Genomic DNA, 15,101 nt, shown 5'->3' on the forward strand with positions numbered 1-15,101 from the left:
CCCCCCCCCCCCACCCACAGGATGGGAAAATCATAAAATTGATATAATTATACCTAAATTGAAATCTTTATAACGCTATTACAAGCCTCCATTGTATGTAATTATACTGACTTTAACATCACAGTATATCAATTGTGTATTTAGATATTATTTTTTGCGAAATTTTTGGTCATTTCTTTATCATTCAACTGAATAACCTTATAAAAATAATAAAGAATATTAAAATAATTTTTTAATGGCAAACTATTTTTGTTTAATTATTTAAGAAATTAGGTTTCGTCCCAAGCAAATTGGTATTATTGTTTGACCCTTGGCATGCAGACATCTTCGATTTCTCCCACTTAAACAGAAAAATGTACACACCTAATTTAATACAAAACAAAGATTGACACAACTTAATTATAAAATTTATGTCACTTATAAGGTGATATGTGAATAATTATAGACATTTCTTCAGAAATGAGATATTTTATAATAATTATATCAGTCGTGGATAATTGGGGGAAATCCACAAGACGCCATATTTAAGAGTTTTGTCACTTGTATATAAACACAGTTCCAGAACTATTTATTTTTAAATTTTCCAAAATTCTGTCCACCAAACGTGTCGTTTGAGATAAACTAAAGGTAAGAATAGAATGTTAGTGGCCTTATATGAATCTGAATCAAATTCACCGAATCCCTGTAGCTGCCAATTCCAGTAAAATTCATAAATAAACACAAAAGTCCCCTTAGAGGATTTAGTTTCACGTATAAACAGCATAGAATTTTCAGTGTTTTTGATCCCTTTGATCAGTGACCTTCATGAAGTGCGTTTGAAATATTAAGATCTGTTTAGATTTGTTGAAATTGTTGAAAAAGTGCCGAAAATTAAAGTTTTTTCCCATCATTTTCAACTGCTGTGTCATGCAACGTAACCTCACTTTTCGAAAATTCAATTAAAGTATTTAGACAACTATTTTTTTACTTTTTAATACTTCTCTTTTGGCTCTAAACGATGTTCGCATACAAAAGAATTTTGTTTCTACAAAGATAAATGATTATTGGAATAGAAATTTAGCTTTCAGAAAAAATGTCAATATTTGAGAAATTGGCTTTTATCTCAACTTTATATTCTCGAAAGCTTTATATATTGTCATAAAATATATGCAATCATTTTTTTTAACTATTTAAGATTTAAGATTTTTTTTATGTATACCGGTACAGAAAATATTCTGAGGAATTCCTTCACTAATTGCCCTCAAAACCCAAAATAAAATGTTCTTCTTGTTTGCCTTTGAAATTAATGGATGTATTAAAAAAATAGAAAGTTTAAATCTCTATGAAATACATTTTTTATACTCATTTTTGTACTGAAACATTCCTTCTCGACGAATCAGGAGACTTAATCTTACTTATTATTGAAAAATATAAACAAAATTTTTCGAAAAAGAAAAAGAGTGATTGGGTAGTTTTGGTTTTTTACGTACAATTTAAAAAAAATTAATTTAAAAAAAAAATTAAATCGCAGAGATTCTATAATGATTTTTGATAGATTTAAAACATTTTACAAAGGTATAAATAATTTCCCTAGGATTTCACAAAAATTTCATTACTTCACAAATACCATCAGATATTTCAGATATTCCCTAAAGCTTTAAAATTTTTTAAAAATATTTCGCAAAGATTTTGGATAGATTTTTAAATGTTGCACAAAGATTTCCATGATTTCCCAAAGATTTCAAAAATTTCACAAATATCAAATATTTAAAAAATTCCTTAAAGGTTTCAGATAGATTTTCAAATGTTACGCAAAGATTTCAATAATTTCCCAAAAGATTCCAAAATATTATTAAATATTTCACAAAAATTTAAAGTATTTCTAAAGATTTTAGATAGATTTTAAAATGCTGCACAATTATTACAATTATTCCTCAAAGATTAAAAAAATGTTACAGATATTATCAAATATTTCAAAAATATCTCAAATATATTTGAAAATAAGATAGATTTCACAGAGCGCACAAAGATTTAAATTATTTCCCTAATATCAAATATTTCAAAGATTTACAATCACAAATTCTTCACAATTCACTTGACATATATTATCAAATATTGCAAAAATATAAAAAATATTTTGAAAATATTTCCATGGATATCAGAAAGGGTTTAGAAATATTTCAATGGTTCCCTAAGGAATTCAAAGATTTCAAATATTTCCCAAAAATTTCACAAAGAGATAAAATATTTTGTAAAAATTTTAGATAGATTTTTAAATTTTGCGTAAAAATTTCAATGATTTCCCAAATATTTACAAAATTTCAGAGATATTGTCAAATATTTCAAAAATATTTCAAGCATTTCCTAAAGATTTCACAAAAAGTTAAAATATTTCGCAAAGATTTTAGATGAATTTTCAAATGTTGCATAAAGATTTAAAAAATTGCACAAATATTTCAAATATTTTTAACATTTTTCTAATGATATATGATAATAATGATAAGATTTCATTATTTCATAAATGCCATCAAATATTTCAAATATTCCCCAAAGCTTTGAATTATTTCCCAAAGATTTCTAAGATTTCACAGATATTATAAAATATTTCAAAAATATTCTCCTAAGGATTTCAAAGATTAAAAATATTTGACAAAGATTCCGGATAGATTTCAAAGATTTTACAAAGATTTCAACTATTTTAGAAAATTTTCCGATATTTCAAATTATTCCTAAACATTTCGCAAAGACTTTGAATATTTTGCAAAGATTTTAGATAGATTTTCAAATGTTGCACAAAGATTTCAATGATTTTCTAAAGATTCAAAAAATTTCACAAATATTTTATAATTATTTAAAATATTTCCAAGGATATCAGAAAGATTTCAAAAAGATTTCAATGGTTTCCTAAGGATTTCAACTATTTCACAAAGATTCTACAAAGATTTCGGATAAATTAAAAACATTTTACAAAGACATTAATAATTTCCCGAGGATTTCACAAAGATTTCAAAAGTTTCACAAATATTATTAAATATATTTGAAAATATTTCCAAGTTTATTAGAAAGATTTTAAAAAGATTTCAATGATTTCCTAGGGATTTCGAACATTTCAAATATTTCGCAAAGATTACACAAAGATTTTTGATAGATTTAAAAGATTTTACAAAGGCATAAATGATTTCCAAACGATTTCACAAAGATTTCATTAATTTCACCAATATCAAATATTTCCCAGAGATGTCACAAAAAGTTAAAATATTTCGTAAATATTTTAGATAGATTTTCAAATTTTGCACATAGATTTCAAGGATTTTACAAATATTGACAAATATTTAAAATATTTTGAAAATATTTCCAAGGATATCAGAAAGGTTTAAAAAATATTTCAATGGTTTCCTAACGATTTTAAAGATTTCACGAAGATTTCAACTAATTTAGGAAAATTTCCGATTGATTTCACAGAGCGCACAGAGATTTCAATGATTTTACTAATATCAAATATTTAAAAAAATATTTCAAATTGTTTCCAAACATTTCGCAAAGAATTGAAATATTTTTCAATAATTTTAAATGTATTTTCAAGGATGTCTGAAAGATTTTAAAGAGATTTCAATGGCTTCCTAAGGATTTCAAAGATTTCAAATATTTCGCAATGATTTTGAATAGATTTCAAAGAGTTTACAAAGATTTCAGCTATTTTAGGAAAATTTCAGATAGATTTCACAGAGCGCACAGAGATTTCAATGATTTTACTAATATCAAATATTAAAAAAAATATTTCAAATTGTTTCCAAAGATTTCGCAAAGAAGTGAAATATTTTGCAAAGATTTTAGGTTTAAGGGTTTACAGAATTTTAAATGTATTTTCAAGGATATCTGAAAGATTTTAAAGAGATTTCAATGGCTTCCTAAGGATTTCAAAGATTTCAAATATTTCGCAATGATTTTGAATAGATTTCAAAGAGTTTACAAAGATTTCAGCTATTTTAGGAAAATTTCAGATAGATTTCACAGAGCGCACAAAGATTTCAATGATTTCCCAAAGATTTCCAAAATTTGACAGATGTTATCGAATATTTCAAAAATATTTCGTATAAATTAAAAAGATTTAATAAATACTTTAATTATTTCACAAAAATTTCAGGTAGGTTTTCAAATGTTGCTCAAAGATTTCAATGATTTCACAAATATTACCAAATATTTCGAAAATATTTCAAAGCATATCAGAAAGATTTCAAAAGATTTCAATGGTTTCCTAAGTATTTCAAAGATTTTAATTTAAGATAGGTTTCAAAAAGCGAAAGATATCAAACAACGATTTCACAATATTTCAATAATTTTACAAGTATTATCAAATGCTTCAAATATTTCACAAAGAGGAAATATTTCTCAAAGATTTTAGATAGATTTTCAAATGTTGCACAAAGATTTCAATGGTTCCTCAAAGGCTAAACAAATTTCACAGATATTATCAAAGATTTCAAAAATATATTTCAAAATATTTCCAAGTTTATCAGAAAGACTTTTAAAATATTTCTATGATTTCCTCAAGATTTCGAAGATTTCAAATATTTCGCAAAGATTCCACAAAGATTTTGGATAGATTTAAAAGATTTTACAAATGGAAAAATTATTTCCGAAGGCTTTCACAAAGATTTCATTAATTTCACCAATATCAAATATTTCAAAGATTTCACAAAAAGTTAAAATATTTCGTAAAGATTTCAGATAGATTTTCAAATGTTGTACAAAGATTTCAAATATTTCGCAAAGATTTCGGATAGATTTAAAATATTTCAAATATTTTAGAAAAAATTCCACAGATTTCTTAGATCACACAAGTATTTCAATGATTTCACTAATATCATCAAATATTTCCCAAAGAATTCGGCAAGAATTAAAATATTTTGCAAAAATTTTAGGTGGATATTCAAATGTTGCACAAAGATTTCATTGATTTCCCAAAGATTAAAAAATTTCACAGATGTCAAATATTTTAAATATTTTGAAAATATTCCCAAGGATATCAAAAACATTTTATTATTTTACAAATACGGTCAAATATTTCAAAAATACTTCAAATATATTCCAAAGCTTTCACAAAGAGTTCAAATGTTTCGCAAAGATTAAAAAAATTTCACAGATATTATCGAATATTTTAAAAAGGTTTCAGGTAAGTTTTCAATTGTTCCTCAAAGATTTTAATGATTTTTCAAAGATTTCAAAAATTTCACAAATATTACAAATCATGTTAAAAATATTACCAAATATTTCGAAAATATTTCCAAGGATATCAGAAAGGGTTCAAACATATTTTAATAGTTTCTTTAGGACTTCACAAAGATTTAATTAATTTCACAAATATGAAATATTTCGAATATTTCCCAAAGATTTCACAAATATATAAAATATTTCGTAAAATTTTGAGATAGATTTTCAAATCTTGCACAATGGTTTCAAGGATTTCCCAAAATTTGATAAAATTTCACAAATATTCCCAAATATTGCAGAATTATTTAAGATATTTCCAAGGATATCAGAAGGATTTTAATTATTTCCTAAGGATTTAAAGATTTCAAATATTTTACAAATATTTTTAATAGATTTTCAAATGTTGCAAAAAGATTTCAATGATTTCCCAATGATTTAAAAAACTTCACAGATATTATCGCATATTTCAAAAATATTTCATATAGATTAAAAATATTTGAAAATGATTACCAAATATTTCAAAAACTTCACAGATATCGCATATTTCAATGATTTCAAATATTTCGAAAGATTTTGGATAGATTTTGAAATTTTGCACAAAGATTTCAATAATTTCCAAAAGATTTTACGAATATTACTGAATATGTATTTCAAAAATATATTAAATAGTTTGATAATATTTGCAAGGATGTCAGAAAGATCTTAAAAATATTTCAATGGTTTCCTAAAGGCTTCAAGGATTCCAAATATCTCGCAAAGTTTCTACGAAGATTTCGGATCGATTTAAAACATTTAAAAAAGGCATAAATGATTTCCCAAGGATTTCACTAAGATTTAATTAATTTTACAAATACCATTAAATATTTCAAACATTTCCCAAATATTTCGCAAAGATTTTAAATAAATTTTCCAATTTTGGATAAAGATTTCAAAAATTTCACAGATATTATAAAATATTTTAAAAAATATTTCGGATAGATTAAAAAGATTTCATAAATACTTTAATTATTTCACAAAGGTTTCAGTTACGTTTTTAAATGTTTCACAAATATTTCAGTGCTTTCTGAAGGATTTCAAAAATTAAATATTACCGAATATTTCAAATATTTTGAAAATATTTCCGAAAATATCAGAAACATTTCGAAAAGATTTCAATAGTTTCCTAAGGACTTCAAATATTTGGCAAATATTCCACGATGAATTCGGCTAGATTTAAAACATTTTAAAAAAGGCATAAATAATTTCCTGAGGATTTCACAAAGATTTCATTATTTTACAAATACCATCAAATATGTCTGAAATATTTCAAATATTCCCCAAAGCTTTCACAAAGAATTAAAACATTTTGCAAAGATTTTAGATAGATTTTCAAATGTTGCACAAAGATTTCAATGATTTCTGAAATATTTAAAAAATTTCACAAGTGTTATCAAATATTTAAAAAATATTTCGTATAGATTAAAAAGATTTCATAAAGATTTCACAAAGATTTCAGGTAGGTCTTCAAATGTTGCACAAAGATTTCCAAACTTTAACAAACATTACCAAATATTTTTAAAATATTTCGAAGAATATCAAAAAGATTTCAAAAAGATTTCAATGGTTTCCTATGAATTTCAAATATTTCACAAAGATTCCGGATAGATTTAAAAGATTTTGCAAAGATTTGAACTATTTTAGAAAACTTTATGATAGATTTCACAGAGCGCACAAAGATTTCAATGATTTTATTAATATCATGAAATATTTAAAATTATTTCCAAAGATTTCGCAAAGAGTTGAGGTGGAAATTGAAATGTTGCACAAAGATTTTAATGATTTCCCAAAGATTGAAAAAATTTCACAGATTTCAAATATTTCAATTCTTTTGAAAATATTCCCAAGGCTATCAGAAAGATTTGATTATTTTACAAATTCTCTCAAATGTTTTAAAAATATTTCAAATATTTCCAAAACATTTCACATAGAGTGAAAATTTTTCGCAAAAATTTTAGATAGATTTTCAATTGTTGCACAAAAATTTCAATGATTTTCCAAAGATTTTTGAAAAATTTCACAAATATTACCAAATATTTCAAAAATAATTGAAATATTTTCAAGAATATCAGAAATATTTCAAAAAGATTTAAATGTTTTCCTACTGATTTCAAAGATTTCAAATATTTTGAAAGATTTTGGATAGGTTTCAAAGAGTGCACAGCGATTTCAATGATTTCCCAAGGATTTCATAAATATTTTGCAAAAATTTCACAAAGAGTTAAAATATTTCGTAAAGATTTTAGATAGATTTTCAAATGTTGCACAAAGATTTCAATGCTTTCCCAAATAATTGAAAAATTTTGCAAACATTAGCAAATATTTTAAAAGTATCTTAAAATTGTTTGAAAATTTTTCTAAGGATGTCAAAAAGATCTTTCAAAAATGTCAATGGTTTCTTAAGGATTTCGAAAATTTTAAATATTTCGCAAAGATTCTACAAAGATTTGGTCTAGATTTAAAAGATTTTACAAAGGCATAAATGATTTCCGAAGGATTTTAGAAAGATTTCACAAAAAGTTTAAATATTTCGTAAAGATTTTAGATAGATTTTCAAATTTTGCACAAAGATTTCAATAATTTCCTAAAGATTTAAAAATTTTTACAAATATTACAAAATGATTGAAAATATCTTAAAAATTTTGGTAATATTTCCAAGGATATCAGAAAGATTTAATTAATTTCACAAATATCACATGTTTCATACATTTCCCAAAGATTTCACAAAGATTAAAAATATTTCGCAAAGATTTTAGATAAATTTTTTAATTTTGCATAAAGATTTAAAAACTTTCACAGATATTATCAAATATTTAAAAAAAATATTTCGTATAGATTAAAAAGATTTCATAAATACTTTAATTATTTCACAAAGGTTTCAGTTAGATTTTCAATTGTTTCGCGGAGATTTCAATGCTTTCCCAAAGATTTCAAAAATTGTACAAATATTAATAAATATTTTGAAAATATTTGCAAGGATATCAGAAAGATTTCAAGTAGGTTTTCAAATGTGTTACACAGATTTAAAAAATCTAACAAACATTACCAAATATTTCACAAATATTTTAAGTATTTTGATAATATTTCGAAGGATATCAGAAGGATGTTGTTATTTTACAAATGCCGTCAAATATGTTCAAAATATTTCAAATATTCTCCAAAGCTTTCACAAAGAGTTAAAATGTTTCCCAAAGATTTTAGATAGATTTTCAAATATTGCACAAAGATCTTAATGATTTCCCAAAGACCTAAAATTTCACAAATATTACTAAATATTTCAAAAATATTTGAAATATTTTAAAAGTATTTTCAAAGATATCAGACAGCTTTAAAAAAAAATTGTTATATTTTCCTAAGAATTTCAAATATTTTGCAATGATTTCGGATAGATTTCAAAGATTTTACAAATATTTGAACTATTTTAATAACATTTCAGATAGATTGCAGAGAGCGCACAAAAATTTCAATGATTTTACTAATATCATGAAATATTTAAAAAATATTTATCAAAGATTTCACAAAGAGTTAAAATGTTTTACAAATATTTGAGATAGATTTTTAAATGTTGCACAAAGATTTTAATGCTTTTCCAAAGATTAAAAAAATGTCCCAGATATTATCGAGTATTTCAAAAATATTTCGTATAGATTAAAAAGATTTAGTAAATGCTTTAATTATTTGACAAAGATTTCAGCTAGATTTTCAAATATTGCTCAAAGATTTCAATGATTTTTCAGAGATTTAAAAAATTTTACAAATATTACAAATTATATGTTAAAAATATTACCAAGTATTTCAAAAATATTTCAAATATTTAAAAATATTTCCCAGGAAATTAGAAAGATTTTAATAGTTTCCTAAGGATTTCAGTGATTCTCCAAAGATTTCAAATTTCACAAATATTAAAAAATATTTAAAATATTTTGACTTCCCAAAGATTTACAAATTTTGACAGATATTATCAAATATTTAAAAAATATTTCCAAGGAAATCAGAAACATTTCAAAAAGATTGCAGTGGTTTCCTTAGAATTTCAATTATTTCGCAAAGATTTCATTATTTCACTAATATCATCAAGTATTTGAAAAATATTTCAAAGATAACCCAAAGATTTCACAAAGATTTGATTAATTTCACAAATATCAAATATTTCGAATATTTCCCAAAGATTTCACAAATAGATAAAATATTTCGTAAAAATTTGAGATAGATTTGCGAATGTTGTACAAAGATTTCAATGATTTCCCAAAACTTTTAATAATTTCACAAATATTCCCAAATATTGCAGAATTATTTAAGATATTTCCAAGGATATCAGAAAGATTTTATTGGTTTCCTAAGGATTTTAAAAATTTCAAATATTTTGCAAAGATTTCGCAGAGTTAAAATATTTCGCAAAGATTTTAGATAGATTTGCAAATGTTGCAAAAAGATTTCAAGGATTTCCCAATGATTTAAAAAAACTTTCAGATATTATCAAATATTTCCAAGGATATGAGAAAGATTTCAAAAAGATTTCATTGTTCTCCTAAGGATTTCAAAGATTAAAAATATTTGACAAAGATTCCGGATAGATTTCAAAGTTTTTAGAAAGATTTCAACTATTTTAGAAAATTTTCCGATATTTCAAATTATTCCTAAACATTTCGCAAAGACTTTAAATATTTTCCAAAGATATTAGATAGATTTTCAAATTTTTCTCAAAGATTTCAATGATTTTTCAAAGATTTCAACAATATTGCAAATATTACAAATCATATGTTAAAAATATCTTAAATAGTTTGGAAATTCTAAGGATGTCAGAAAGGTTTCAAACAAGGATTTCACAAAGATTTTAATAATTTCACAAATATTATCAAACGTTTCAAAAATATTTCCTAAAGATTTCACAAAGAGTTAAAATATTTCGTAAAGATTTTAGATAGATTTTCAAATGTTGCACAAAGTTTTCAATAATCTCCTAAAGATTTGAAAAATTTTACACTTATTGCCAAATATTTTTAAACGATTTCAGTGGTTTCCTAAGGACTTCAAGGATTTCAAATATCTCGCAAAATTTCCTTCGAAGATTGCAGATAGATTTAAAACATTTGAAAAAGGCATAAATGATTTCCCAAATATTTCACAAAGATTAAAAATATCTCGCAAAGATTTTAGATACACTTTTTATATTTCCTGTAGATTAACAAGATTCCATAAATAATTTAATTATTTCGCAAAGATTTCAGCTACGATTTTAAAAATATTCAAACGATCCGATGAATTTAATAATTCGATTTCAGAAGTGGGGGGGGGGGGGGCTAATCGATACTTTGCTTCTCCTTGGTCGATTTCTGAAAAAAGAGGCTCCGCCGCTTCTAATCAAAATTTAGAATCTCTTTTCGTCCACAGCATTGTTCGATGGATGAAGAGGATGACTTGACAACCCCAATCGACTCGGACGCCCAGTGGGTTGATCTCGAGTCAAGAAAGACCTCGCAAAAGTGGGTCGACAAGAAAATAAAATGGCGAGACGAGGAGGTAATCACCGTCCTCCAACTCATACAAAAGCACAATTTACTCAATCGGAATCCCACCGATCTAGAATTGGGAGAGATTCTCACCGAGCCCCTAAATAACCTCGGCTTCCAAAGAACCCCCCATCAAATCCACCTTAAAATAAAATCCTTGCGTCGAGGATACGTGAAGTGTAAAAAATCTGGATGCCCGGAAGAGTCGTTGAAGGAGTGTCCCTTTTACGATCAACTCGATGCCATCTACAGCAACAAGAATCTTCTCATCGAAGACACGAGAGACAAAGTCCTCCAGATATCTGAGGAGGAAAATGACAACACCGAAGACATCTGGACTCCAGTGGAGCTCGAAACTATGCTCCTGCTGATTCGAGAAATGAAATTGTCCAACGAAATCACCTTGCACCTTTTCTCCCCAAGGGCTCTGCGCAAGATCAGTTCAGCTTTAGCCGGAAACGGGTACAGCCGAAGCCCCACGGAAGTGAAAACAGCTCTGCAGAGTCTGAAAACTACTTTTCTCAACTTCAAGAAAAATGATCAAAGAGGCAAGAGTGCGATAGAGTGTCCTTATTACTGTTACTTGAAGAAAATGTGGGAAGAGGAGTACGTGAAGCTGCCGAAGATACCGCAGCAGATGAAGCTCCTCAAGAGTGATGAAATCTGGTCCGAGGAGGAGACAGTGATGCTGCTGACGACAATCAAGGACCTGGACATTGTCGAAGAAGCTTTTCAGAATACAGATCTCGCTGCCGGGAAAATACTCTTGCTTTTGAACGACAGTGGCTACACGCGAACTAAGAAGCAAATCCAGTCGAAAATGGAGAATCTGATGCAGAATTATATCGAGGGGAAGCGCTGTGTCGAGGAGGCGGAAGCGGTTCGGAAATTTCCGTTCTATTTCATTTACGAGAAGATATTTGGCTCCTTTTTCGAAAACTTTGATTTCAAATCCTTCGGTCAACGGGATTCGGAGGATGAGCTCCAGAGGAGACACTCGAGAGGCTCCTGCTGGAGTTACAAAGAAACGAAAACGCTTCTCGGCTTGGTCGTGGAATTAAATTTGTCGCGAGCTTTTCGGGAACGAATGACGGAGGGAGTTCTTCGGAAATTGATAGCGCCGATGCAGAAAAGGGGATACAATAGGACCATCTCGCAGTTTAAAATAAAAATGAAGAATTTGAGAATGCATTATATCCGGTGCATTGAAGATGGATGTACTGTTAGGGCGATGACTGATTGTCCCTTTTTTAATGAGCTTAATGCGATTTATGAAGAATCTGAGGCTTATTGTGCAACTCCTGAACTGAAGATTATTGTCCAACCGAGGGAAGATGGCAGTGCGGATTTGAAGAGAGTGGAGCCGGAACATAATTATGTGCAATCTGATGTAAAGAGGGTGACGAAGTTTAGGAAACAGGTGATAAGAACGAGGTCATTTTTATTGAAGAATATCAATAAAGAGGATCGGAATACTTGGGAACCAATCGAGACTATCAGAGGCAAGTTTTTTTATCTTTTTAATTCAATTTTAATTTTAAAGAAACAAATTATTGCGAAAAAAGTTAATTTGACCCGAAAATAAACCGGGAATTTAATTCCAAACTTGGAAATTTACTTCTGATTGCAGTAAAATCTTTACTTTTTACTACCTAGGACGTAAAGCTTACTTTTTAATCCCTAGGGAATGACAAAGTACTTTTTATTTATTTATTTAACCGTCATAGACCAATTTTACTCCCTTAGAAGTAAAAATCTGTGATTTTTTTAGATGTGGGACAGATTAAAAACATTTTGACACAAATTTCAATGACTTTACCAAAGATTTCATTAATTTTTAAAATATTGTCAATCATTTCCCAAAGTTTAAAACAATTTCACAAATATTATCTAATATTTTAAATATTTTACAAAGACCGTTGCGCTGTTTTCGACTTCTAAATTTCCCAATTGCCATCCAAAAATCTCCCATGTTCCTACTCTCTTCTACTTCCTCTCAATCGTTTTCTTTTTGTCCCTTGATTTTTGCCCTATACAGATTTCTAAGTTTCTTTTCTTTCTTCAAATTGATATTTTTTTAGGCAAGCCCAAACCTTTTTCCTTTGAATTGCACACTCCTCATCGAACCATTTTACCCTGCCGTCTTTTTTAATCTTGTTTTTATCTCTACCTTCCTTATCATTCCTACTTTCTTTGCTGCCTCCCATATACATTTTTTTAATCTATCCCACCTTTCCTAACACCCTTCCATCCTAACTTCTTCCTTCCACAACTTACGCATTTCCTCCCTGAATTCATTTTCTTTCCTTAGGTCCAAGACTAGCTTTTCTGCTTCGAATTCATTTTGATTTTCGTAATCCCCTGTCTCTCTGTTACCTTCCACCACCTCTAAATTGAATGTTACTGGAAGATGGTCCGATTCGATTCGTCTTTCCACTTTCACGTTAACTATTGGACAATTCTCTTCAGTCTAAATATATTACGTAGTCGAGGACCGACCCTCTGTCTTCGCAGAGATGCGTCCAATTACACATCCTGTCCCCTTTAATTCTACCATTCAAAATTATAAGCCCATGTTCTTCGCAAAAATCCAGAACCTTTTTCCCTTCCTGATTGACTAATTTATCTTCAGATTTTCGATCCCTAGCTCCATGTGTATCAATGATGTCAACATCAAATTCTTCAACATCATTGTCCCCCTGTTCTTCACCTATCCTCGCATTCCAATCACCTAACAGAATTAAATGGATACCCTTCCCTCGCTCCTCTTCTACCATAGAATCTAAAACTTTTTTCACAGCCTTCATCCCAACATTATTGTATGCAGAAATAATTTTTACTTTTTTACCATTGGCTTTCAGAGCTGCACATTCGATAGACAGACCATATTCCCACTCAGACACTTCCAAGCCTTTCCCACATGTTTTTCTTACTCCAACCTAATGTCCCCCTTTCGCCCTACCTTTTTTATTCTCCCTCGAAGCTGCTTTATCACACCATATAAAATCTGGATCTAATTTGATCTTAAAGTTCATAAAAGATTTTTCCTCCAGCTAGGTTTGCCTGAAGAATCACCAAATTGTAGTTGCTCCTAAATTCCCATGTCGTCATGTAACTGCTGGCCGCAGCTAATTTAAGCAATGTCCCACTTCCTATCAGTCTCATATGTTCAATGGCAACAATCACTTCGGTATGTCCCCATATCGTATTTTCCATCTCCCTTGCCACTCTTATTCCTCTTTTCGCACCCAACTCCTTCACCAGGACCCAGTTTTTCCTTCTTCTGTGTTCTTCCAATTCCCATTCTCGTTCTTCCTTTTTCAACCAGTTCGGTTTTTTCTTGACCTCTTCTCTCTTCTCCTGACCCTTTGTCCCTTCTGTAATAATTTCTTGGAAACTGCCTTCAAGGGCAGTATCTATTTCATCGCGGTGTACCTGCTCGTCTTACCCTCTCCACTCGACTTCTCCTCACGTCCCTGACTGAGCGAGATTGCTGTGCCGGGCTTTCCCAGAGGGGGGCCCCTTTGTCCTAATCAGGCATAAAATGCCATACAATAAAATGTTATAGTTTTCCAATCAGCAAATTAAAAATATTATATTCGGAATCTATGTTTTTTGCGATTCCAACGATATGTAACTTGCAATTAAAATATTGCAATTAGACTACGTTATGCAGATATAAGTTTGTTTTGACCCTGACTAGATAGTATTATGGAATTTTCCGTAGAATAGTTGAAAATGCATCAGTTTATACGGTAGAAAATTCGCCTGTTGACAATGTAATAGAATATACGGATTTTTACCTAACTGCCTAGAAGAATATTATACTTGAAACCAATTACTTGATTTTTTAAACCAGAAAGACGAATCCTTGACAAAACACTACACAATATAAGTTATTAAGTATACACATACACATATAGAGATACACAATAATTTTATAATATTAAAAATGATGAATATACTTATTATAGTAGATAGAAAGGGGTCTGTTTATTACAAATGCTTGGTTTAGGCATAAAATGATCCACATGTACACCTGGTCTAAAGGAAATAGCCGCAGTATAATTGACTTTGTTGTTGCGGATGAAAGACTTAGAGAGTTAGTCAAAGATACAAGGGTCATGAGGGGTCCTGAATGCAATACTGATCATTACCTTCTGATCTCAAAAATTAACTTAGGTCGGGGTTAAAGAAAAAAGAGACCCAAGAAAGCAAAACAAACGCGAATAAAAATTGAGAACCTACAGAAACCGGATGTGCGCATAGATTTCCAAAATAAAATAATCGAAAGCATAGATAGGGCAATATGGGAGGACCGTATAAAAAACAAAGATTTAGAGGGCGCCTGGACAATGTTACGGG

At 28.5% G+C, this 15,101-nt stretch overlaps 1 protein-coding gene across 1 annotated transcript in view; it reads left to right on the forward strand.

Moving 5' to 3' along the window:
• The first annotated feature begins 377 nt into the window (after positions 1-377).
• LOC117169580 (WD repeat-containing protein 87-like) overlaps positions 378-15,101 on the forward strand; it is a 21,629-nt gene continuing 6,905 nt past the window's right edge. Inside the window, exons 1-2 of the mRNA XM_033356017.1 lie at positions 378-627; positions 10,618-12,238. Of these exons, the coding sequence (XP_033211908.1) occupies positions 10,627-12,238 (1,612 nt within the window). The 5' untranslated portion in view covers positions 378-627; positions 10,618-10,626. The remainder of the gene's footprint in view (positions 628-10,617; positions 12,239-15,101) is intronic.

The sequence above is a fragment of the Belonocnema kinseyi genome, chromosome 3, assembly GCF_010883055.1.
Source record: "Belonocnema kinseyi isolate 2016_QV_RU_SX_M_011 chromosome 3, B_treatae_v1, whole genome shotgun sequence".
In the NCBI taxonomy this organism is placed as follows: domain Eukaryota; kingdom Metazoa; phylum Arthropoda; class Insecta; order Hymenoptera; family Cynipidae; genus Belonocnema; species Belonocnema kinseyi.